The following is a 26,237-nucleotide window of genomic DNA, read 5'->3' as shown; positions in this document are numbered from 1 at the left end:
AATAAACATGACATGAAAGTACAGAAATGTCATGCTAGTGAAGCCAAAGAGGTTTAATTAAATTTCCTTTTTCCTCTGTGTGCACACACACGGAGGGGGAGAGGGGCGAGGGAGGGGAGAGGGGGGAGGGGGAGAGGGACAGACAGACACGGGGGCTCCTTTCAATGTCTCCGTGGTACTGAGGAAAAACAAGGGCAATGAATAAAGTAAATACATTAAAAGGAAATAAGGTAACACCTTGTCTCTGCCCTTCAGATGGCATTTTGAACACAAGCTACTTTGAAAAGATAGCACAAAACTGATTTTCTGTTATATAAAAATACTTTTGTTATATAAAAATACTTTTCTGAAAACCTTCCAGCCAGACAACAGACACAAAGTTCTTGCAGTTCCTGACCAGGGATTACTGAATCCACACTCTCATACTCATTCCAATCCGAATCATGCTGAGGTTCGTATGCATCTACAAGCCACAGCTGAAGCAGACACAGTCAAAGCCTGACAAATGAGACGACCACAACTGTTACCGCCATGAGCTCAAGGAGGTGCTGTACCTGTCATACTGTAGACCTTGTGGATCATGACATGAAATACTTCTAGTTAATCAAGCCAAACTGGTCTCCTTATGCAGCAACGGTAGAATGTTTTGTAAAGAAACCATTCAGAACTTCTTTGGTGGAATGAAGAAGCTGACATCTCTGAGGTCAAGGATTGGGTGGAAGCCACTGTCCTTCTTTGACACTGGGAGTAGAGCACATAGCTCTTTTTTATATCAGTGTAGCTACCTCTCTTGCAAGGATGTGGTGTTACCACATGCAGAGACTGCATGGAACGTATCCACCTATGGCTTCCCAAGCAGGAAGACAAGTGGAGAGACATCTGTCAGTTGCACTAGCCAACACTGCATCCAAAAGAAAATAAGTAGAAGCAGCACAGATATCAATAAAGGAAAGTACCAAGGCACCCACAATGGTGGTTGGAAGACAGTTGAAGAAAGGGGTAGGAACCTCTCCTAGATACACCAAGGGGTTCCCACCAGAATAAATCTAGCTTGGAAATACTCCTGACAACAGGCCCCACACAGGCACAGAGTCCATATGTGTGATGCACAGAGACCACAAAGAAGAACTAGCCGCTTTCTCTGCTCATGCAACAGTAAAAACAAGGGGAAGCATCCTGTGGCAGGGAAAAGAAACACTTTCCTTATTAACTATCAGCCCTTGGCCTTCAGTACCCAAAGATCTTAATCTTATCCTTTTGTTGCTGCCCTTTCCCATTTCCAATGCTACACTTACAAAAGCCTTTTGGATTATCTCTACATAAAGTCAAGGGCCACTTCAAATATAATTGGTGGCAACTTCCTACATGGACAGAACTTTCATCTTGCAAAAAGCATCAAAATCATGTACATTTGACATTACTGTATACATGTCTTTCACTGCAGATTTCCTAATTTGTGGAAACTTTGACTGGATATAGCTTCATGGTAATGTATGCTGCACGTACACACAGTAAAATATGTTTAGTGACCCTACACGTCTACATGCAATTTATTTTTTTCTTCATTAATTGATTCCATATAGGAAATTAATCACATTTGAAACAGATATCAGAAGGCAGAGGAAACACAGCTAATAAGTTCTTTGAGAAGAGGGTAATGAAGTATAACCATTTCCCTATTGATAGACAAAAAAGTGTCCACTGTCTTTCCCAAAGCTAAGCATGTAAAGTAGAATCTCTATCTCTAAATGGGTTTTGGGTAGTGTGGGGTGAGATAAGTGGGCTCCATGAGAGCCGCTTCATAAAGTGACCTCTACTATTCCTCACTATCTGAAGGAGGATAGGGGAGTTATGTATTAAGGATACAAAAACTTGCCTTTACTACTTATTACAAATCTTGATGTTAGCAAAAAACAAATACAGCCTGGTGTTTTAAGGAATTAACACCATACCAACCATATGGGTGTGAAGTAAAGTGGTCACTTTGAAGCTTTCTGAAAGTTTCAGAAAGCATTACATCAATGTCATCTTGTCAAAAATGCTGGTAATAGAAACATATTCAGATAATTGTATTGCTTTAGCTTTATATTCGCTCTTTTGCTCTCTTTCAAGGACTTAAGTCCTCTGAATCCATCTGAACTAAATGTTTGGAAAACTGCATTTGATAGCCACAGGGGGGAAAATGCTTTTGCTGCTTTGCCTTGACAACTGCACTTTAACAGAGGTACTGCTTTGCAATAATGAGTCTTGGGGGGATGGTACTATATGAAGGTCAAACCAATTTAAAGGTTTATGGACTGTGATATCAATGTGTTAGCAATGATTAAAATGTAAGGGCAAACACATTAAAACCAGCAATTTCTTCAATAAAGACACATCAGCTCTCTCAGAAAGAACTAGATTCTTTCCACTCTCTCCTCAGATTACACATTGCAGACAGATGGAAACATTTGCTTGTGTCAGCTGTTTTATCAGCAATATTGTATTGTTAATTTTTTATTTTTGTAAGTTCAGTATTATATATAATATTTTCTTATATTGTACTTTTAGTCTTATTTCTTGTGAACTTTGAACAGTACAGAAATGAAATGAAATGAAATGAAATGAAATGAAATGCTCTAACAGAGTTTTCAGCAGCCTCTGAATCCCATTCTTGGTGTTTCTAATTAGTTCATAATTAAAGGTGACAGTAAATGAGGATGTGATATGGGAATATAGGTTTTGGCAGCATATTATTTTAGTTCTGTCACAGGAAATAATTTAAAATTTCCTTCCTTTCCCCTTCCCACTTTATTTTGTTGACTGGGTACACAAGAATTGCTTACAAAGTAGCCACATTCACCAATTTCATTTCCTCATGAGGCCTAGAGCCACATATTGTATTTGTTTTTTCTGGGGGACATATCTGAAAGAAAGATGGCTTCTTTCTGACTTTCCCCCTCCTAATAAAACAGGGCCCCTTTTCCTTCATAATGTGCAGGGTGAGATGATGGAAACAGCTGCAGGGATCCTGCTGGAGGAAGGGTCATTTGCCTCACAGTGGGAAGGAGCAACCCCTTTTGATACTGCTTCAGAGGTCCTCAAGAGTTTTACATGGAGACCCACAGCTTTCCTAACTCAATTGCAGTATTATATGGAGAAGAATGACAACTCTGCTTCCGCCATTTTCAGAAAATGCAACCACCTCTTTTCATTCATTCCTCTCATGATGCACAGGGCTAATCCATGATTAATGACTGTGCATAAGTTGGAAAAAAATATCAGGTAAATAGGAAAGGGAAAGGAGGGAAGCTTTGAGCTCGTACTTCGTCGGAGCAAGGAATTTTCTTCTTTTCCTTATAAGGCACAGGGCTAGAATGCAGCAAGGGCAAAATGGCAGCGATCTCTAACCTTTGAGATAAGAAAAAATGGTGAGGGAATAATTTCCAGTGCTAAATAATCTGCATTCCTTTCCCTCTCTGAAAGGTATGCAAGGGCTCACAAATTCAAGAAGATCACTTTTCCTCCATGTGAAAGGGCTTCCTATCCTTCCCACTGGAGAATGGCATCTGCAGCAAGTTCTGTTTTAACAAGCTGGTGTTGTATCCCAATGCATCACTTAGGACAGGCTGCTTTTTTGTCAATCCACTGAGAAATAAATAAGATTCAGAACAAATAAAATGAAGTACTTCTGCACAGGAGTTTCATAATATGTGGTGATGGACATTAATTTAAACAGCTATCAGTGGCTACTAGTCACAATGGCCATGGACATGTCAGTATATCATGCCATCCCACTCTGCAGTAAGCTGTGGCAGGTTGGTTTTTGGTCAAATGATCCACAGTGGGACTTACAGGCAACTGGGCTCATTTTGGGTTGCTGATCCACTCCTTCCCCTACTATCCCAGGGAATTTTACTAGAATGGGAGAATGGTGTCAAGTCCGCATAATGCTTCATATCATGAGCAGTTTCATTTCAGTAAGGGCTGCTCCAGTGTGCTTCCAGGAATGATTAGTAGGAGCTGTCCGCTTTTCCTACTCTTATCAGAACTGTACTCTCACAGGTTGAGTGACAGGGGTCATACTGCTTCTACAAAAAAGCTCAGCCTCCTGGAATTCCTTTAAGGGCATTTTCATACATAAGCTTCCAACAATGGGACCATGACACAAAAGTCTTTCCAAAGATCCAAATGTATGCTCCTATACCATCTCAATTACAAAAATGGATCCTAAAGCACTAAATATACTGCATATTTCTTTGATGTTTTAAAATCTTTGCTGTTACTTTGATAGTTTTTGAAGCTACTGGTCATGATAACAGAGTATTCTGAATTGGCTGAATACAGTGCCCTAACCTGTTACTGTGCTGTTAATCTTAGCAACTAATTTAAGTAAGGAACTTTTCTACAATCAAGCTTAAAAGCTTCTTCTACACTTCTTCATAATCAATGACTCTTTCAAACCTGCTTAAGATTTCTAGGACTGTATGTGCTATTCCCTATTTTAATTCTTTTAAAAATCCTGTGTATTGAAAATGACATCTTGACTGATACAAGCCTAGTTAAGAAAAGACTGAGTATACATTTCAGCAGGTTCAGAATACCAAAAGGATGGTTCATGAAGTACATACTGTGTAATAGTGTGAGAGAATAGTTTTGTTTAATTATCATGTTTATGCATATTTTAATTCATTACTGTCTAACTAGAGGAGATAAAATAAGTAGGGTAAAATCTGGATAACATATTCAATGTCTAATCACCAAAAAGACTTATTTAAAAATCAATTACCAATGCCATCTGAAAGAAACAACCTTAATTTAGCATAACATCATCCTACCCTTCTCTGCACCTGCTCGTCTTCTGAAGAGCAATGGAAAACTGCAACTTATCAACTTACATTAAAGGGCAAATAATCCTGATTAGCATATCTGTGTAACTAAGGGAAAATTGGAGCCCTACATGACTGTCATCAACTTTTGTGACAATGGCAGATATTTCAGAAGTATTCCTTACAGGACACAGAGTTCCATGTAGATTGTAAAGTGTTCATATGGACATTTCCACATAGAAACTTAACATGTCTAACATTTCTGAAAAAAACCTGCTGAGAAAAAAATTCTCCTGAGTCCTGCCCATTGATGGAAGACTGAAAAAGCTGTATGGATTGCTCATTCCAGTGTAACACTTTAACCCACGTACATGAAAATTGATCATATTCTATAAATCAGTCTAAGAAAACAGGAGGTATAGTATTAAGCTGGACATAAGTATAGAATAAAATGTATTTATACCCATGTACTATGATGTAGAAAATGAAACATATATAATGTCATTTTTGTACATGCATTGGAAAACTAGTAGAATTATATTTACATTATTCAGTTCTACTGAAATATGCTCGGCAGTATATATCTTGATACCATGTGTCAAATATCTTTTCAAAGGATAAACAATATATATCAGGAATTTCAGGAAGATGTTCTCTGATTTAAATATGTTTGTTGCTTTTACAGTAAGACAAGCAGGTATGCTAATAAACTTTCCATTCAGCATCTGAATAGCAAGATTTATTGTAAAAACTATAGCTAGGAAAAATATATTATATTTCTTGTTTATTTCTAGAGACATACTTCAAATATTTAACAGCTTCTTTTCACTTAAATGAGAAAAGATGCATAATAAATGTTAATGAAATACTCCCATGTTCTGAGCACTTTCCAACACCTCATTGCTTTGGGGTAATTTCAAATATAATTACTTATGCCTTTAAGGTATAAATATTTATAAGATGACAAATACCCCAAGGCTTTAACTCTGGTTAATTTCCAAATTGATCATTAACTTCTGAAATTATCCATATTTCAAAAACAGATAGGAAATGTAAGCATTAGTTATGGGATAATGTTCTTGACAGAAAATATGTGCTGCAAAAAAGTCAATAGCAAGCACCAAATGAATGCTAATTTTTAAAATTCTACCCACACTTTTATGACAACAATCATCCTTTTTGTTTTAGAAACTAATGCCTGCTACCCCAAGTCCACATACATTCCAGAAACCTCCCCTGTAGCAAGCAGTTCATCTTGACTGTTTGAATTATCTTGTCATATTCACATAAGGCTTATGCTGTCTACTTGTGACACACAACACTCAGGACTGTAGAGACTGACAATGTAAGCATTAGGTGGCAGAAGATACTTCTACGGGGACATGCAAGGATCAGACTGCTGCCCTTTATCAACTTGCCTATCTCTTCAAGTCAAATGAATCTTCTGTTCCATATCCTGGACCATCAGAGATTAGACTGACATATACAATTTGCAGCTATCTTGCACTTTCTGTACAACTCTCTTCAGGAATAGCTGACCGTTTCTTTCAGTCCTTTAGAAGGATCACTGCAGCCATTTAATTCTGTAGAGTTTGCACCATTACCATTATTCTTTTGCTAGTATGTTATTCTATTTTTATGTCAGTGTACCTATTTATTATGGCAAGCCAAATGAAAAGGGCCAAAACACCATTTCCCATTTGAACTACCTAGTCGATTCTTAGCTGCAAGCTTCACATTTTTTAACTATCTAACCAAAATGTGTGTGCACAATAAGATCTTTCCTAATTCAAGGGGGGAGCTGACACCCCTCAAAAGGATTCTCTGTTGACTGTGGCCTTCTGCTGATTTCCTTGCCCAAGTAGTAAAGGCTTTTTACCTTTAAAAGTCACCCAAATGGAAATGAAGATATTAGCATGCCAACATAATTATGTGGCCTTAAGTAAGTGCACCTGCACTTGCTGATGAAGCAGGAAAGTATCTGTGGTTTAGAATCTTCAATACATGTCTCATGTTTTATGTGCCACTCAGAATGGCATATTGGACAGCCAGAGGAAAAAGGGAAAGATGACAAATACCCAAAGGCTTTTTACTCTGGTTTCTAATTTCCAACCTGAGTATTCAACTCTGTAAATATCAGTTTCTTGACATTTTCTTGAAGTTTTCACACACGTGCGCGCGCACACACATACACACACACACTCTCCTCTTCTGCACATTTTGAACTACTTGCACAAAGGTGTCCCAAGCTTCATTTCTGATGTAACTGTGCTTCTGATTTTGAAAGTAGATTCTGGGAGAATTATATAAAATCACTAATAAAAATATTGGTGTCAATTAGTATGAAGATACTGATAAAATATTAGTATCTACTTAGATACACAGTAGACTCATTCAGACCTTACAGGAAACCATGTATTGCCTTTCAATCCCTTCTTTTGTGCATGAGAATACTGGAAGCTTTTCCACAGTCCCTATGACATCCTAACTTGTAGAACTGTAGTTTGTTTAAACTATTAATTGGGATAAAAAGCCAGGATCAAACCATGGTTTTGATCCTAACTTGTTAAGCCAGAATTTTTTAACTTCATACCTCAAAGGAACATGGTGTGGGTATTTTCATTCTGCTCCTCTAGTGCACCAAGACATGGAAAAGTGCTTATGTCAAAGTTTCATTATGCTGCATTCACAGACTAGGAAGACATGCTTTCCAATTATATCTTAACTAGGCTATCATATTGAATTGCTACTTCCTCTAAATTTTCAGAGCTGGAATTTATATATTTATTTATTTGGAGTTTTTGTATGCCGTCCCATTCACATGAGCCTCGGGACGGCTTCCATACAATAAATAAACAAACCATATAAATAGTGCACATAAAATCCAGATTCACCCTGGGTGTAAAATTAAAACCAACAGATAATATCAAAAGTTGTTAAAATATTGTTTAAATAAAAAGGTCTTGGCCTTTAATATTTAATATATGGTACAATATAGCAGTGTAGGTATGATTTTGGTATTGTTTCAAACATGCACTGCCAAGAAATACCTTAATAGTTTTATATTATGCAAGTACAGGGTACTTTTCCTTATTAAACTGCCTGTTTTGAATATTATTTGATTGGTATGCAAAGAGTAAGCAAGTTATTAAAATTCAAAATCATTTCAGTTAATACATGGCCTTAACAGAACTGTGATGAAAATATGTCAGAAGGAAATTTCATCTGCAATTATTTTTCTGCAAGTAAGCCCTAAGGGAATCCATTACTTTCGGATGGAAAATGTGAAGTAAAAATGGATTACTAATTAGAACAGAGGTGTCCCCATGAAACTAGGCTACTAATAAAGAATTTTTTTCTTCCTACATGTTCAGTACTGGCCCAAATGAAAACATGATGTTTACTTTTATACAAAAATAAATAGGCATGTTTACTATGAAACTGGCATATAAAACATACATAAAATGCAACATAACTATTTTAAAGTAATTTATTTATTCTTATTTTAATTAATAGTTCCTTATAATGAATGCTTAAACACCTTCGAAATTGCAACATAAGAGCTTAACATGGATAAACTAAAATTACATTCACACATAAAAAATTGTAGCATATGTCAAGTGTTATATAGCACTCCTGATGCTTTTATGGTTAAAGAACATTAAGGAACAAGAAATCTATTAAAACACTATCTGGGCAGTCTCAAAGAAACATGCTGCATAACTTATTGGATTCCACTTCAAGATGAAACAATATGATTATTTCCCAGTAGGTAGCCTGAGCCTATCTGCTTCTCATATTCAAATGAAGAAAACTATATTTTACATTGTTTATTAAGATTCAGCTTACAAGTAGCAACACACACAATTAAAAATAAAATAATTTTTGTGAGCCCAAGATTATTTTTGGTCTTTGAAAGGCCAGATTACATAGTATATTTTGCTGTTTCTCTCAAAGATAACGCTAATAACATAACATTGATTTAAGGACTGATGTCCTACCTTCACATTGTCTGGATGAAGTCCTCCTGGATGTTTGTCCATGTACTGACATAAATCAGTGTGCTTGAAAAGAGAAAAAAAATACATATTATGACTATCTTTACCTAACAGCAACAAATTAATATCCTTCTATATGGAAATCACTATTTCCTCCAAATACAGCAAACAGAAAATTAGGAAATACAGAAAGCATCCGGTAAGACATAAGCAGTAATGCAAATTATATTGCATCAGACCTCTAGCACAATGCCAATAGCATTAGCTCACATGATGGGTTTTCTAGGGAATCCCACTGCATCAGTTAATGCTATTTGCACTGTGTTAGAATGCATTTACTTATGCTAGTACAATGTAATTTATGCCAGTGCTCATGGCTCTACTGCTACATGTATTTTCTAAACTGTTCTGTGTTTACATCATCTCCAGGTTCCATTGTTGTTGTATGGGCCACAAGATTATTACAGAACAGGAATTATTTGCTTTAATGTGCTAAGTAGAATTTCAAGCAGGTTCATGCAGAAATCAGTAGTCTTTACCATCAAATAGCTACAACAGAAAAAAATAAGAAAAGTTGATACAATCTTCATAGATTATGACCAAATGAGAAATGAAAGGTTTGAGAATTGCGAAAGAGGATTAAACACATTCATCCACACTGCTCAGCATTGAACTATTACAGATCCTGGACCTGGAACAGCAGTTATTGGAGGGAAAAATTATGTATCATTTAAAAGGCATAAACAGTTTTTAAGATTATTTTTTTGCTGGTTGTTTGTGAGTACCAGTTGCTTGAGTTCCAGTTAACAGAGAGTCCATTGTATTTGTTTAGACACTGTAGTTCTCAGAGAGCACCAGCAGGAGCACAATCCCCTCATGAAAACAAGGAAGTTACAGATGCTTGTACAGGCTTGTGCCGCTGACATAGTATTATACTAGATGGAAATGGGATATTTGCAGTTGTGCTGCAGTAAAGGCTGCGGAACCCAGCAGCTCTATTAGCTGCATCTGTGCTAGTAGAAGACTGGGCCCAAAACTGGCGCACAGATACCTCAGATATAAACAATGCAAGTTTAAACAGGAAAAACTTCCTCACTCTGATGCTCCCCCAAGTCTGCAAAGGAAAACATTTTCTGCAGTTTGAAATTACTCTTCTGTCTTTAAGAGTAATAATTTTGACACGTGCAGTGACTTTCAGGACATGCTGGTGAACCTACTGCCAAGCACTTATGCTTTGGTACATGTTCTATTGCAGCTCTATAGCTAACTTATATCAAAATAGCAATTCATAGTGCTAGGCTTTGTCAGCTTGAAGTACAACATATGCACACACAACCCACTGTCAACATATTTGTTCATTCACAATGTTGTTATGAATTTGCCAATGCTTATTATCAGGATTTCAAGTCTAAAACTAGATCTTCATTATTTGAAGTCTGTATGTAGCCTATTAAAAATGTTTACAAAATGCACTATAGTAAATTAAGTATGTTCTGATGGCTGTAGAAGATCACATATTTCACCATAGTGCTGTACATTCCTGCCTTTGCTAGAAATTGCCAATATATTAAAACCATAAAAGGAAAAATATGGCTGTTTGAGTTGGAAAGCAGAACAAAATCTGGTCACATAAGAGCTACTAAAGGCATGGTATAAATCAGGAATGAAGAACCCACAGCAGCCCTCCAGATCTTGTTAGACTCTCATCAGTCCCAAACAACAAAACCAATTGTCAGAGATGATGGGGTTTGTAGTCTAGCCTAATTTGGAAAGTCACAGGTTCTGCATCCTGCTATAAAAATGTCATATGCAGAAGCATTTAAAATTAATATGAAATATATGCATATTATTCTAATGAGACATTTACATGAATTTCATAGATATTTTGTGTAGCTATGTCATAGGAAGGAACAATATTTAAATACCAAAAGACACTTCTATGTTATGTTTTCCTTTCCCCTGCTGGTTCAATAAAAACGAGTTAATCATTCTCTGGCATGTGTCGCCATACAGAGCATCATGTTCATGTTTAAGTTTCACCGGCACATTCAATATTTCAATATTTTCTTCTTGCTTTTACAGCAAAGCCCTCTAATACCTTTGTTCTGGTTTCATTATTGATTAATATTATTGATATGCTAGCTTTTCTAAATCTGTATTATGCCTTCTAGCAAATCATTATCTGGAAAAATATGGTAATAACATCCATGCATTATTTTATTCAGATTAGCAATCCATGATTATAGCACCTTTGCATATATTTTAAAAACATAATGCAGGCCATGCTACATCAAACCATTCGTCCATCTAGTCCAGCACTCCATTCTCACAATGGCAAACTAGCTTCCCACAGGTTCCTTCAAGCAAGATGTGAGTACCACAGTCCCTTCCAGCCTGAATTTGTCACAACTAGTATACATCGTTTTACTGGGGGGAACAGTTAGCCAACAAGACTAGTGGCCACTGATAGCTTTCTCCTCCATAAAATTGTCCAATCGCCTTTTAAAGTCAGAACTGGTGGCCATCGTTATTTGTCATGGAAGTGAATTCTACAGCTTAATTATGTGCTATATGAAGAACTTTTTCTCTGTTCTAAATCTCCAGCCAATCATAGGGTGACCCTGAGTTCTCATATTATGGGAAAGGGAGAAAAATCTCTCTTTCTCTTTCTCCACATCAGGCCTAAGTTTCAAAAGCCTCTATTATGTCTCCTATTAGTTACCTTTTTGTAAGGAAAGGAACTGAGAGAACGGGCAGACCTGCCAGGGATGCAGGGAACAAGAAGGGGAGAGGCTCCCACCCAAACTAATGCTTAACTGAAGAATCCTCCTCTCCCCATGACAGGCTCCATGCAAGCACAGACTCCTTTTGTGTGAAACCCAGAAACTATGAAGAATAACCTTAGCTGATGTAAACATTCCTCATAAACAAACTGCTCCAATCCTTGATCATTTTAGTTGCTCTCCTATGAACTACTTCCAACTCTGTAATATTCTTTTCAGGTGTGGGGCTCAGGACTGTACACAATGTTTTAAATGAAGCCACTACAAATATTTGTTTCAGATTTCATCAGCTTATACTTGAAGTTGGTGGGGTTGGGATTTTTGTTGGGGTTTTTTTTTTGCCAGAGTGTGCATTACTTTATAGTTGATTAAACTAAACTGCATTTGCCATTTTGATGCCCATTCTCCTAGCTTGGAGAGAACCCTTTAAAACTTCTCACAATCACTTTTTACTTTAAATCACCCCAAATAATCATCATCAAATGTGGGACACTTGATTGCTCAAACCTAATTCCAGACCATTTATGAATAGTGGAACTAATACAGAACCCTGTGAGAGCCCAATGTTTTGTCCCTCCATTGGAAGAATATAAGTATTCCCTCTCTCCATTTTCCAATTTTAATCAGTTACTGATCCATAAGGAGGCCACCACGACTCTAACTCTGTTTAGGAAACGTTAGTAAGGGCCTTTGTCAAAAGCCTTTTGGAAATCTACATAAAAAGTATCTACTGGATTGCCATGTTCACATGTTTATTCACTTCTAGACGTTTCAATGTTTAATCAGATAGGACATTAAGTTAACCAGCTTTAAATTTCCTTGACCCTGTTCCTTTCCAGATCCCTTTTTAGAAGTTGGTATTTTTCTTCAGTCTTCTAGTACAGAGGATGACCTTAGGAGAATATTATATAATTTTGTAAGAAGGTCAGCAATTTCATATTTGAGCTCTTTAAGTATTCTGGGATGGATGCCATCTGGGGGATAGATATTTATTAACTTTCAGTTTTTCAATAAGGTTGTGAATTTCATCTTTTCTCACCACTTAATTCTTAATTCCTTAGACTCTTAATTCTAGGATATGCTACCAGGGTGCAGATTTGCTACACGGGGGCCAGCAAGTGGTAATGAGATGACAGTACTTTTCATAATTATGTAAACATACTTTTTCAGTAATTACACATTATGCCTTTCCATGTATGAAAAATGAAAAACAACATATGAAGTTATGCTCTCCATTATGAAGTTTTATGTACAAAAATTGAATGAGAATAGCTAGCTTTATAATTGAAAGCTGATTTGTAATGAGAATAATATTTGGAGCTTCAACTGTGTCATGAAAGGGGGTTGCCTAGTGGATAAAAAGCTGAATATCCAGGTTTAATTTTAAAACCTAGTACTTCTATTTTTTCTTGTCTGTTTCTTGATTTTTGGGAGTCACAAAATTTAAAAGTTTGTGCATGTTACATGTCTTATTTTGCAAAGGAATCCACTGCCATTTAAAAAGTGTATTCTCTCTTAAATTATAAGCAAATTATATATCCAGCAAAGTAGTGGAATCTTTTAGTAACTTTTATCTTGATCACTTGCTTATAGCTGGCAAAAACATTTTGAGAAAACATGTTTTAAAAGGTTACATTTGTAATCTGTGCATTTAATTTGATTTTCTTTTAAAGATACTTAGTTTTCAAATGTGATTAACAGCAATGGAAACCAAAATGCTAACACTTGAACTTAAGTTCTGCTCAGAGACTGATGAAAGGAAGAACATCTACTTTACAAATGAGTTAACAGATATTATTCTAAAACCCAACAGTAGCAAATAAGCAGAGGAAAAACACATTTGTAAGTTAGAAAATATCTTTGGAGTAGAAGCATTGATAAAAAGTCAAACAAGGAGATTAGATACATCTTAGGGGAATACTTTTTTCTCCAATAGATTGACTTCAAGAATCATGATGGTTTCTCCTCCTTACATTTCTGCCACAGATGAAATGAGATTACCCAGTATTAAAACTGAAAATACAAAATCCCTTACAAGAAATGCTTGGGACAAATGTGTAATGATGTGTTATTACTTCCTCCATAGAGAAGGTCTATCTTCTGAAGAGAAGATAAAAGAACATACTGAAGGGAATCGTGCCCCACTCATACTTGTTTTGTACGGCTACCTTGCTATAGTGGCTAGAGACAGACTAAGGGTGGACCCAGGTTTTATTCCCTGTTGTATTTTGTATGCCCTTGAAGCTTGCTAGAGGTATTTAAATTACTGTAAAGAAAAGGAATTATGTAAAGGAAGCCATCCAAGTAGGCATGTAAGTTTCCCAAACTAATCCTTTAGAATTATAAGGGTATTACACCCACAGCTTTGGGTAAGGTGACTCAAATCAACATACAACTGACCAATTAATGGAAATAGTTTCAAGAGGGTTCAGAACTTTAATGTCTTCTACTGGATATTACACTGCTTTTCATTGGTATGTGACATAGCTGTAGCATACACAAGTGGAGTGGAATGATGCAACAGGAGTTGAATGACAAGATTGGTGGCTCTCCTATATAGCACTCTATGTCACTTTGGTCAGGACAAAGCCAGTTGTGTTCTTGCAGGCACACTCACTTGATTTTATAGTATCCTATTGTAGTAGAGTTAAAACTTATAGGCAAATTTATAGACAGACTTGCCCCACACTGAATGATGTTGTACTTCTATCGGCACTAGCGATTTTATGCGGTATCTATGCTGTGTATAGTTAAAGACCTGGGTAGAGTATTATAATACAAACAGATGGCTCAGCTTTCATGCATTTGTCAATGTCACTGTTTGATGGATGGGAATGCCATTCTCTTATTGTCCATGTAATGACAAAGATTCCGCTAAGAGAATGATCTTCTTGTCTTGAGTTGATTCTGATTTTTGGCTCTTTGTGGGAAGAGGGAATATTCTTCTGTCTATGAAACATGAGAATTTAAACAGAAATCTATCATCATTATAGTAAACCTTCTTTGACAGAAGCCTCTCTCTTTCTGGCTATGTAACCATTTCCATCATAAAACACAGATTACAGAATTGCAGAAACAGTTAACACTTTTCTTTCCCACAACAATATTGTATGGTCCTTGAGTTTGGTATCAAAGGTGTTACTTCTATTCATTTTCTATTTGTAGGGACAGTAAAAATTCTAGGAAACATTTGATCTGCTGTCATTCAAATTTGTCTGTTACATGGTCAGAGTAGCAATGAAGCTGAGGCATAAGTTATCCCTTCCATAAATGGTAGGGTGATGAAAGATAATGTATTAATGATCAGCCTTCTAAATGCTCTCATGATTCTCAGTAGTATTGCATATACGCAAATGCTAAATCATTTGAATGTTCTCATACATGACCCAAAAAACAAGTTTAGTCAATGTCTAAATGGGAAACCACTTGTGTCAATTGTAGTACCTTGTATTTCATGATGGAAGAAATATTTGATATAAAAAGCAGCACTTTGTTCTACTGTAATTCCAATGTCAAACTTGGATCTATTAGAACCACACCCAGTAACATGGTGCCTTCCAGATATTTTGGGTTACAACTTCCAGTATCTGTGATCACTAACCATGATGGCTGGGACTGATGGGAGTTGGTATCCAAAACATCTGGAGGTCACCAGTTTGGAAAATTTAAAAGCAGTTTTCTCTTGCTTTCTAGCCTCCATTAACACCCCATACAAATGGTGCAATGAACTCAGAGCTTTTTTATTGTTGTGTAAAAGAGTGTAAGAATCCTAAGAATCAAACTTTCTTTCATAGGTACTGAATCCAAGGAGAGTTGAAAAATGTGTATATTTTTGGCTATATGTTTTAGGTAAGGCATCCCATGATGTTCTGTAGGGGATGGGATAGAAAAGCTTTTAATAAATAAATAAATAGTTTTAGCAAGTAGCATATTATGCATAATCTAGATATATTACTGTGCAGAATTTGCTACCCTTACCCAGTGTTAAAACAGACCTCAGAAAAATAACTATAATATAATCAAATTTCCCAATACAAAGAAGCAATAGATAAAACAGAACAATTTTTTAAAAATCCCAAACAAATGATGTTATTTTGGGGGGTAAGAGTGGATATTCTTTAAAATGAATATGGTATGGAATATGGTATTAACATCTTCATTAGTACTAAATGCAAGATATAAAAATAAGATATAAAGAGGATCTTGTTTCCTTCCCACTCCAAACAAACAAAAAATCTCAGTGAAGCTATCTACTTTGTTAGATGCTCATTAGCAGGGACTGTGGGGGAAAGAATGTGTCTCTATTGGTATGTTCTTCTTGATTCGGCTTGACTTTCTGAATTGACTACCTGAGATCGATTGGGAGGCACTGTCCTTTGGTGGTTCCTATCCTTCCAGTTTATTTTTGGACCCAATTCAAAGTTAAAATTCAAATTCTTACTTACAAAGTCTGAAATGGTTTGGGACCAGACTATCTGGAGGAACACTACATCCCTTAAAATCCTGCCTGCCTTCTGCATTCTATGCTGGAGGACTTTCTAAGCACTTTCAGAAGCTAGTCAGAAGCATTTCGTTTATGGCACTCCTTCTGTAGAGAGTGCTGTTAGTTCCCTCTCTTTTAAGCTTCAAGCTTCCTAGGGTAAGCCAACAGGAGATAGGAGGTATCTGATTCGGATCAAATCATCCCTAGTGGATGAAGGGGAGGAAGTTTCAGAATGCCCAAGTGTAGGAGGGGAGGAAGAAGGTAATGAGGTTACGGTAAGCCATGATAATCAGCTGGAGTGCTACGACTAAGTGCTCCCTTTCCCATATCACTTGAACCCGAGATCATACCATGAAGCTGACTGGTGGGAGGCTTAGGACAAACAAAAGGAAGTACTTCTTCAAACTGCATATACTTAAACTATAGAATTTGCTGTCATGGCAAGTGGTGATGCCAGCCAATTCGGATGGCTTTAAAAAGTGATTGGGTAGATTGGGAGGAGACTTTCTGGCTATGAGCTACCTCATTACCAGAGGTGGCTTGCCTGCATACACCAGTTGTTGAGAAGCTGGGTAAGGCAGAGGTCTTGTACCCATTCTGCTTGAGGGATTCTGTGGGCAGCTGTTTTCCCAATGTGTACAGAGTGTTGGACTAAATGGACCTTGGGGTCTGATCTGAGCATGGCTTTTCTTATGTTCTTAAAGCTTGCTATTAAGACTGTTTAATTCTACAGAGTTTTGGTTGGCTTGAAATTTGTTCATCTTGGTGTTGTTAAATTTATTTTAATCTGCCCTTATTGAACAATATCACTTTTAGCAATATCTGAATCATTTCTATTATATTAGTGATGTTGTAAAGTCATTTTAAATTTAATTTTAAAGAAAACTGGGGTAGAAATTGGTCAATAAATAAAACAATATGGATACATTTTCTAACTTAAGCAGACTCTTACAAGAAACTTGTCCAAATGTTATGTCTGTATTTACTGAGTGATCATTTTTAATCTATGAGAAAAATGTTTGTTATTCCTGGACTGATCCAAAATGGATTGCATAGAGATGATGCTGGAAAAACTAAAATTAAAGCATGTTTTGGGTTAATTTAAAAAACTGGGGGGGGGGAGGTGTTTCATGTATTTCATTTATTGCTTCAGATTGCTATTTGTTTCATGATTGCAAATGAATGCAAATAAATATAAAATTACTTTCCTGTTGATTGTGTTCATGTTGGATTGTTACAAATCTGTTACTTCCACTATAACTTTATTATTCTTTGCATTGTATAGTCTGCTTAAGAATTTCCTAGTGACAATGGGGAATCTATTCTAGTCACTAGAACCTCCAGAGCATAACTAATGTGTGCAATCTCTTTAGCAAAAAAGAATGGCTTGCAACAGTCTTGCTGCCTCAGTGAAACAATACAATCTGTCTGCTGTATGATGTCATTGCCAGAAGCCAAATAGTACAGTTTTTGTTTTAATGGAAGAGCTCTTTCACATTGCTGGTTTGACATGATGAGAATGCGGTTAGAAATGCTTCCTGTTCATTCACAGGCCCCAGGCTGTCCATGCATTTCAGCTTCACAAATGACAGCTGAAACCAATTAGGTAGAACTAGGGACAGCTAAGTCACATGCAGATTTATCATAGTTGAGGAAGAGAGGCAGAGTGGAGTATATTTCATTTAAAATATAAGTGGCTAATTAATAGTGAATGATTACTGAGTAAGGAGGAGTCTAGGCATACGCTCATTTTGTGAGATCCATCCCTGAAGTTCAGAGTAATTACATTGAGTAACTCACACATATGCTTGTGTGCACAAATGCATATATATAGTATATGCTTGTGTGAATTTTTAATAATCTATAGCAGCAGTAACCATGGCATTTAATTAAAAATATAAGCCCATATGCTCTGATTTACTCATCTATTTATTGTAAGTATGGAAACTAAGTATAATAACCTAGTGGAGCTGATACTGAACCTTAGAAAATGGGATTCTAATTCCTTTCCATTCATAAACTTGCAGGGGCTTGAACTCCACACAATATGGAGAATATGTACCTACTGCTGAAATCAACACCCCTATATCTCCTTATCCCAAAAGTAAAACAAAATTGTATTGCGTTGAACCTTTACCTTGCTTTCCTTAATTTGTTGCAATTTACAAGGGCGAGGAACATTGTGACATAATTATGCCCTGCCACTTTCTATTTTAGTAAGAGGGAGCATTAACAGAAAGCAGAGAACAGGACATGTGGGATAGCCAGCTTCAAGTTCAGCCATATGTTGTGTTCATTGGCTAGCTGGGGCCTGAGTAGCTACATGCTACTGGCTCAGCTCTTTTTCCTCATATGCAAAATAACACTTCACACAATGGTCCAGCTTATGAGAAAGTTTTTAAGGGCTGGTGCCCTCCACTGACATGCATGCAGAGCCTTCTTTCCTAACTTCAGTGCTAAGGAGCACGGATCATGCCTGTGGTTAGGGGGACATTGCCTATCCTCTCCCCAACTCTGAGGAAGCCTAGGGATTTTTGGGTCTTTGCTTGTACAAACTGAAGAATTTGGCATGGCATGGCATGGCATGGCCAAAATAACACCTCTCCAGCCTGCCCAAAACAGCAGGAGAAGGTATCCACTGGGAAAGATGGGATAAAAGCAGGACTGAGTGCTAAGCATGTAGGGTTAATCATATAGAGCTGGGCAGCAGAGCACCTACCTCCATTCAATCTTTCTATTTCTGGGGGTGACTGACAAGTGTGGGGCTGGTGACAACCAGCCAAGAAGCCCCGCAGGGTTGGTTAATCTGTACTTACTCATGAGCTCTCCCTTTTGCTCCTAAAGTAAAATTTATGTTTATTTATTATATAGTAACCAAACAAATACACTTTCTGGCCTGGCTACCAAGGGTAGCCAAACATTTAGAATCAGTGTCCAGGTTGCTATTATAATGAACATAAAATTAGAAGCCTGGAAAGGGATTCTATAACACAATGCAAATACTCCTGTGATCTAGGGATGATGGAGAAATCCACAATAGAGTCAAATGAGTTAGTATTTTTGAATTTAACTTGCAGGTTCTGCAGTGGTCCAACATTTTCCAAGTCATGTAGACTTCCTCGGGGTTTTTAAAACTTTTGAGGGAATTTATGAAAAAAATGTACTATATTCTTGTACAAAAAATCTGATCAAACAGTGGACAATTCCACAAAAAATACCTGGCAATGCACAAAATAAAGATGGAACAAACATAATGAAGAGTCTGAAGAATGAATGCTAATAAAGGTTACTAGTTCACCTCAGGGAACTACAAATTCTCCAAACTTTTAAGCTGCTTAAAACTCTTGTGTCTCAGTTCAAGTCCAATCTCAAACCACAAAAACAGTTGCAAAAGGCCTGATTTAGAACCATATATAAAACATTGGTTATCCATGCTGACCTTGGATTTGAAGGGAAATTGTAGTTTGTTACCTGCAAGTCAGAACTGGAAAGTAACATTTGTTTATGAGTTTACATTCCATTTGCAGGCAAATTATAGTTTATACACAACACTGAACTTGGCTTGTAGCCAAAAAGCCACCAGGAATGCCATTTGGGAAAGTGAGTGTACTGGCCCAGGAACGGCAAAACACTTGGTCCCTCCTCTGCGGCCAGCGCATAAGCCAAGCAGCTGGCAGAGGAGCAACTGATGTCTCTTCCACCAGGCTGTTTGGAAGAAAATGGTCTTTTTAAAGTAGGCTGCTGAAAGCCTATGATCTATTTTTTCCATACTGGCCATGCAGGCTGAAGCTACTCTCCTCCGCATGGAAACATAGTCTACTAGCTTCATAATAGGCTAATAAAAATATTTGCACGCTTGTAACCTTTATGGATTTATAAGATTGGTCTACAAAAATACAATCTGCACACTCCAACAGCAACTATTATTTTCCATAAATCAGAAGTCAGGGAAAGCACAAGGCAAACATAATCCCAAAGCTTATTCTCATGTTGTCCAACCATAATTGGGCATTACATCTAAACTAGTCCAGTATCTTCAGTGAGTTTTAAGCCTTTAATTCAGGCTTATGCTGTAGTATGTGTGCGTGTGTGTCAACTCTTTTAAAAAATCTATGTGTTTGTTTCCTTGTATACATAAGATAAACATGTGAGTAAACCTGATTTTTCCTGTTTGTTACATAAGGCCTGTCAATGGTAACTCAGTTTGAAGTAAAAATCAATCTGGCAAACTAGGTGGGACAGAAATCCCAAACAAACAAACAAACAAACAAACAAAAAGCTAACACTAATTTATGTAACTTTCTTTAGTTTCATGCATGTTCTGTGGTAGTAGTCAGATTGCCACATTACTGAAATATATCATTTAGATGTAAATTGGCAAGGTAAATGGGTTTTTATAGAATGAAATTGCTCATAATGAAGGGGGCATGAAAGTACAACTCCCCAGAAGAGTTATGTATAACATTAACACTTAAGTACATTTCATTTGACAAAAGAGATGCACTTGTCATTGAAAAAACAGATCTACTTATGGTATATTCCAATGCACACCTGTACATGAGTCCAATAGTGGTTCCTCCCAGGTAAGTAGATATAGTATTGCTGCCTAAACTGCATTAAATGTGTGCTATATAGCTTTCCAAACATTCACAATATATACATCATTTTAAACCTATTGCAGAGTCATTTTTCATATAAATTCTAATACAGGAATGCCAGCTGTAGACTCCAGGAGGTTAAATATGACTGCATACTGTACAATACCATGCATGCTCCAACTAAATGCTGGAGTAGTTCTTCACAAATACCATATGTCTGTCTTTTTTAAAAAATGTAGAATGATTAATTAAAAGTTCAGAGCCAAGACTTCACAAAGCAATTCTCTGAACAAAATTAGATCATTATATTGTGTACTGTGCAAGCTGAAGTTTTAATTAATAACTGAAATGCAAGTTAGGGTAAGGAGGCTACAGAGTAGAAATAACATCTACAAGACTTTTTCCTGACACTGCTTATTAAAACATGAACTGCCAGCTGCAGAAGTCACTTTGGGAGATTTTATGTATGCTGCTTCTTCCCACCCCAATTGAAGCCCCACAACAGCTATAGATCTGAGCACCTCAAATAAAACAAGTCTGTAATCATTGTATCTGTTAAAGACAATGACTGAAGAATCCTTTTACATTATAACAGTGTGTGCTACTGCCAAAATCACTGTACTCCATCCTTGTAAAGAAGCGCCCCGAAATGATTACACCACACCTATTTTTTCCTAGTAGGCTCTGAGGTGTTAGAGATGGAGACCTTGGTTCCTCCTGCAACACTCTGCTTCACTTCTATACAGTGTTGGGAGTGGGGTTCCATTCTTTTGCAGCATGCTTGGTTTCTCTGAAGGATGCCGTGTGCAACAGAGACACAAGAGAAACCTACTGTAGCAGTTTACTTCATGTCTTTGTATCCTCTCTTTTTATCTATAGGTCCCTCAAAGCAGTGAAGAACATACATTAAAGAAATATTAATGGATACTATTAAGGCATACTATTAAGAGCAATAACTAGTAAAATTAAACAGTTGGACTAAAAGCTAGAGGAGATGTTAAATGGTAATCCCAAAAGAAGAATAGCAGGAAAGAATATGATAAAACTTAACATAGTGCTAAAATGTCAATGAAGCCTCTCAAGGTAGGGATTTTGACGACTTAAAGGGAACTGAAAGGGTGTGTCCCATCCAAATGACCCTTGCATAACAAGGCTTCAGGTGACTTAACACGGGACTGGACTAGTTGGGTCACCATGCCAAAGCGTTATTCAGGTGTGTGGATTTTCATGTATACAGCTAAACTGGGTAAAGGGGTATGGCTTTGCATACCCCATGGGTGTGCCTGACCCCAATATCTCTGTGCATCCTGACTTCTGGTTAGATCTTCATGCATTAATAAGGTTCAAGATCATGGGAAGATGTAGTAATGCTGGGTGTGGGGCTTATGTGCCCAGCCATGTCCCCCTACAAATGCGCAGGTATATGCCTGAATGGGCTATGATTACAACTCAGCCCGTCCCACAGACTGCAGGGGACAATTGTGTGGGTTATTCAGATCTCTTTTATTCAGTAGAAGCCATTTTGCTTTTAGGAGTCCCAGTTCAGATAATAGAAACCAAATAAATTGTTAACTTACCACAAACTCAAATACTAGTGTCAATGTCTCCTTTGTGTGGATGATATCATGAAGTAACACAATATTTGCATGTTTTAGACCTTTCAAAAGAGAAGCTGAAAAACAAAAGCACAATTAATGAGAAATATGATTTAAGCAGCACACTCACCAAACACATGCCTGAAATTATAGCATTATTTAAATCTCTGAAGAAATATCCCAGAATGTGTGTTTCTATTGTGTACTTCTTATCACAAAGATTTCACTCATTTCACCCAAACCCACACAGAAGGGTTGTCCAATTTCACTCTTTCTCCTCTTACCCCACCCCATCCACTACCAACGAAGCCAACACCAAGTCAGGAAAATTAGAATAGGAAATATCATTTTGCCTCTTAAATATTTCGTCTCTTATATTAAGTAAACATGAATGTGTGCATAAGATTCCTATTAGAACCAGTTCAGCATAGGTTGGGTTTTTTATGGGGGCAGGGCAATTTGGCCTTCAAAGACCTGATTAAGCTATTTGGCAATATTAATGCTTGGAAGCACAAATATTTTTTTTTAATACCAGAGTTTTCAAATCAGTCAGTTCATATAAAAATCTGTATCTATATGTCTGTAGAATGGTTAATAGTAAAACCTCTTCCAACTGAACCCGTAAAAGGTTTTGCCATATTTTATTTTGCTCTGTAATCCATATTTAATGCCCACACAGTAATGCATATTTAATGTGCACATTTAATATTCCTAAGATATGGCATATTTAACCAATATGACATGACAAGTCATGTGTTGCTACAGATGCCAAAATGCCACTGGTAACTTGTCATCCTCTGCATACATCAGAGACAGGTTAACATTCAGCAAAATATAACTGAAGACAGCAATCCGCAAGTGTAATTTCATATTGCTGTTCTTTCTCATTCTTCATTTTCTTGTTTTGATTGATCTTCGCACCATTCTAGTTCTTCAATTCAATTTTCCAGAATCATTTGTAACAGGATAGAAATAGGGAGTAAGAATATGCATATGAAGAAGTCCAAAGGAATCCCATGCAAAAAAGCTATTAACTGTAACCTGGAGTGAGCAACCTCTAGCCCATGGGCCAGATGCAAACTGGACAGTAAGAAATGATATATAAATGCAATGTAATAGGTCTACATTAGGTATGAAAGATGTGTGCGTCACTTTTTTCCAATAAAAGTATTCTATTTTAGATCATGATCATTTAAATCAGCATATCTCAGAATCAAGCCACTCATGTTTCCTGACTCGTGCCAAATTTTAGTAAAGCTAGGAACCTGTCATAAATTCTAAACTTCAGGTTTGTAGAAAAATCTGCAGTAAACATGAATTTTCCAACAAAGCTCTTGCAGAAAAAACTCCTGGCTTTATTCACTGGTACTCTCACTACTATCACTTTCCTGCAAAGGACAGACCAGCCCTCTCCTGTTGCTAGGCAACAGCTAAAGAATTCAACCAAATATCTCTATCTCCTCCCTTTGCATGGCAGCATTTGGTGCTCCATCAGTAAATGCAAGTGAGAAGGAAATGAGTTAGATAAAAAACTAAGCTTTTAGAAAATTGTGATGAACTTTCCCATTTCTCTTTTTCAGAGACTATCTATTATGGAACATACCTTGAGAACCCATTGACATATAATAGCAGGATGCAATCCTTCCAAACAGCTAACCATGGTTAAGGCAAGGGATTAGACTGTAAGGTTACATGCGCTTTCTGCACAAGGCTTCCACACTCTTTCCTCTGAAATTTCCTATGATTAATGGTTACACAAACTAAGCAGGGTCCACTCTTAACTAATATTTGAAATTAGGTTTTGAAGCAGATCTCAGATCCAGGTAGCATTAACCACAGTCAGCATCTGTGCCAACATCATCATCAATCTAAATTAAGGCCAGTTGGAGGAAAGGCATGAACATCTGCAAATGAGGAGAGGAATGTCCAATCTCAGGGCTATTACTTCCCCCCATCCCCTTAATTTAACTTATTACTCTTTCTCCCTCTATACTTACAAGTTAAAATATTTCACATAGATGGTTGTGTACTTTTTTATTTCTTAAGAAAACCTCGTGCTTTAACAGTATGAGTTAAAGCATGAATTTTCTATTCTTCACTACTCAGTTATCACCTCAGACCCTTAACTTCTTTTGGTGTTCCTTCCTTTATCTTTAAAATCTCAAATGGGTCATAGTAATTACTTAAAATTACTATCAAAACTACTATTACTATAAAATTACTATTAAAATTATGCGAAATTACTATTAAAATTACTATATTACTATTTTAGGTTTCAATTAAAATAAAGTTAACCCCAAATTGAAATGCATACTTAACATTTCTACAGTGTTTCACATGGTTCAAAATATTTTATTACAATGTTAGAAGGCAAGTCAGTATTTATCATACCATAATGCTTAGTGATGAAGGAGCAGAAGCTGTAAGGCAGAGGCTTATCGGAGTCATGCCTAAGGACAACTAAGGAATTCATGCCCTTTGATCAGGGACTTCCCAGCTCTGAGCTCTTGGCTATCAGGGTTACACCAGGTCAACATGGTAACACAAACTAATTTTTTTATGATAAACAAAACATCGATTCTATTAAGTCATTTTATTATCTAAGTCATTCAAATTTCCTTGGTTTTGCTAAAAAAAAAAGTGACTATTCAGTGAACAGATGACTCTTTGGGGAATTTATTATTAAGCTGTCTGTGTTAGAGTAAAAAAAAAAGTGAAACTATATTTTTCTGCAGAACAGAACTCAGCCTAATATTGCATGCAAGCTGTTCTCAAAATGATGCTCAGAAAATGGTGCTGTTGCTCTGCCCTTTCAATATTTCTGCTCTTTAGCATGTTTCCTATGTAAGAAGGACAAAATACCTAATATTTGGTATTCTGCATAAGAAATATAGAGGCGATACTAAGGGGGGGGGGGACACCTTTCTTTAGAAGAAACAGAATCCTGTGGATTTCTCAACATTTTGCCCATCAATGCAAAGTTAAGTCTTCATGGTAATTTAGAAAAAAGATGCTATATGTAGTTTGACCTTCAATACTAGTCTACATATCCATGATCCAAGCGCACAGCCCTGATGAAGAAGTACAATGGGGGCTGTGCTATGCAGGGTGGAAGTGGAGAAATTATTTTTGGATACTCTTATATTCAAATACACACACCTCACTGTGACAAAGCTATCAAGAAAAGTTTTCTTTCCTGTTATTCTCCTTTACTAATTGTAGGGATATATTGAACATAGCAGAGTACTCAAAAGTGAGATTCCCAACCCATAATGCAGTATACCTCCTCATTCTGCTTGAAGAGTAGAACATTTATAAGAATAGACAAAGGGCTGGAATTTTTAAAGCAATAATACAGGAATAGGAATGAAAGAGGCAAAATCTTTTCTGTCACCTTCTACCCATACAGCTAGTAATCGGGCAAACAAAAACAGAATAGCTGTTTCACTACACAAATTCAAAATTAGATGTGAGGATTAGCAATAAGGGAACTCTCCTTAACTCAGTTTGGCTCCTGTACTTATTCCTTACTCAGTGAAAACCACTGGCATACTAAAATTTAAAAGCGCAAAGACCTTACTTTCTAATATGGCTTCTATGTGGGCTGACATCTCTAGCTTTAACTCTTATGATGTAAGTCTGTGGGGGCACGGATTTTACTGGAGGTTAAAACGAGTCCTTTTTAAGGCCAAGTAACAGACTGGGACTGTATGATAAGAAGCCAGGAGTCTCCCCGGCTGTTGAAGCTTGCTTCAGTGAAAGAGGAGCTTGCAAGCACTTCATAGTTGATACTTGAATGGTGCGGTGGCAATCCTGGGTGTGTCACCTGTTTATACTGAATTTCCCTACCTTATCCCTCTTTGTGCTTCAATTATTTGATTATAAAAATGGGTGAAGGGATTGTTGTTGAGTGTCTTGGAAGGACATCCTATGGAGATAAAGGTCTTCCATTATGAGAACGCTGGAACAGGG

At 36.9% G+C, this 26,237-nt stretch overlaps 1 protein-coding gene across 2 annotated transcripts in view; it reads right to left on the bottom strand.

Annotated features, from left to right (window-relative positions):
• CDK14 (cyclin dependent kinase 14) overlaps window positions 1-26,237 on the bottom strand; it is a 248,669-nt gene that overhangs the window by 127,048 nt on the left and 95,384 nt on the right. For both annotated transcript variants that reach the window (XR_006414193.1, XM_044424804.1), the window contains exons 6-7: window positions 22,248-22,342; window positions 8,810-8,872 (exon numbers count right to left, since the gene is read on the bottom strand). Coding sequence is in view for 1 of the 2 variants with exons in the window: in XM_044424804.1 (XP_044280739.1) it covers window positions 8,810-8,872; window positions 22,248-22,342 (158 nt within the window). In the remaining variant the exon portion in view is untranslated. The remainder of the gene's footprint in view (window positions 1-8,809; window positions 8,873-22,247; window positions 22,343-26,237) is intronic.

This window comes from Varanus komodoensis, unplaced genomic scaffold (genome assembly GCF_004798865.1).
Source record: "Varanus komodoensis strain SLA01 unplaced genomic scaffold, ASM479886v1 scaffold15, whole genome shotgun sequence".
Classification (NCBI taxonomy): domain Eukaryota; kingdom Metazoa; phylum Chordata; class Lepidosauria; order Squamata; family Varanidae; genus Varanus; species Varanus komodoensis.
Note: the sequence above shows the minus strand (reverse complement) of the source record. Positions and strands in the feature narration are given on the sequence as shown.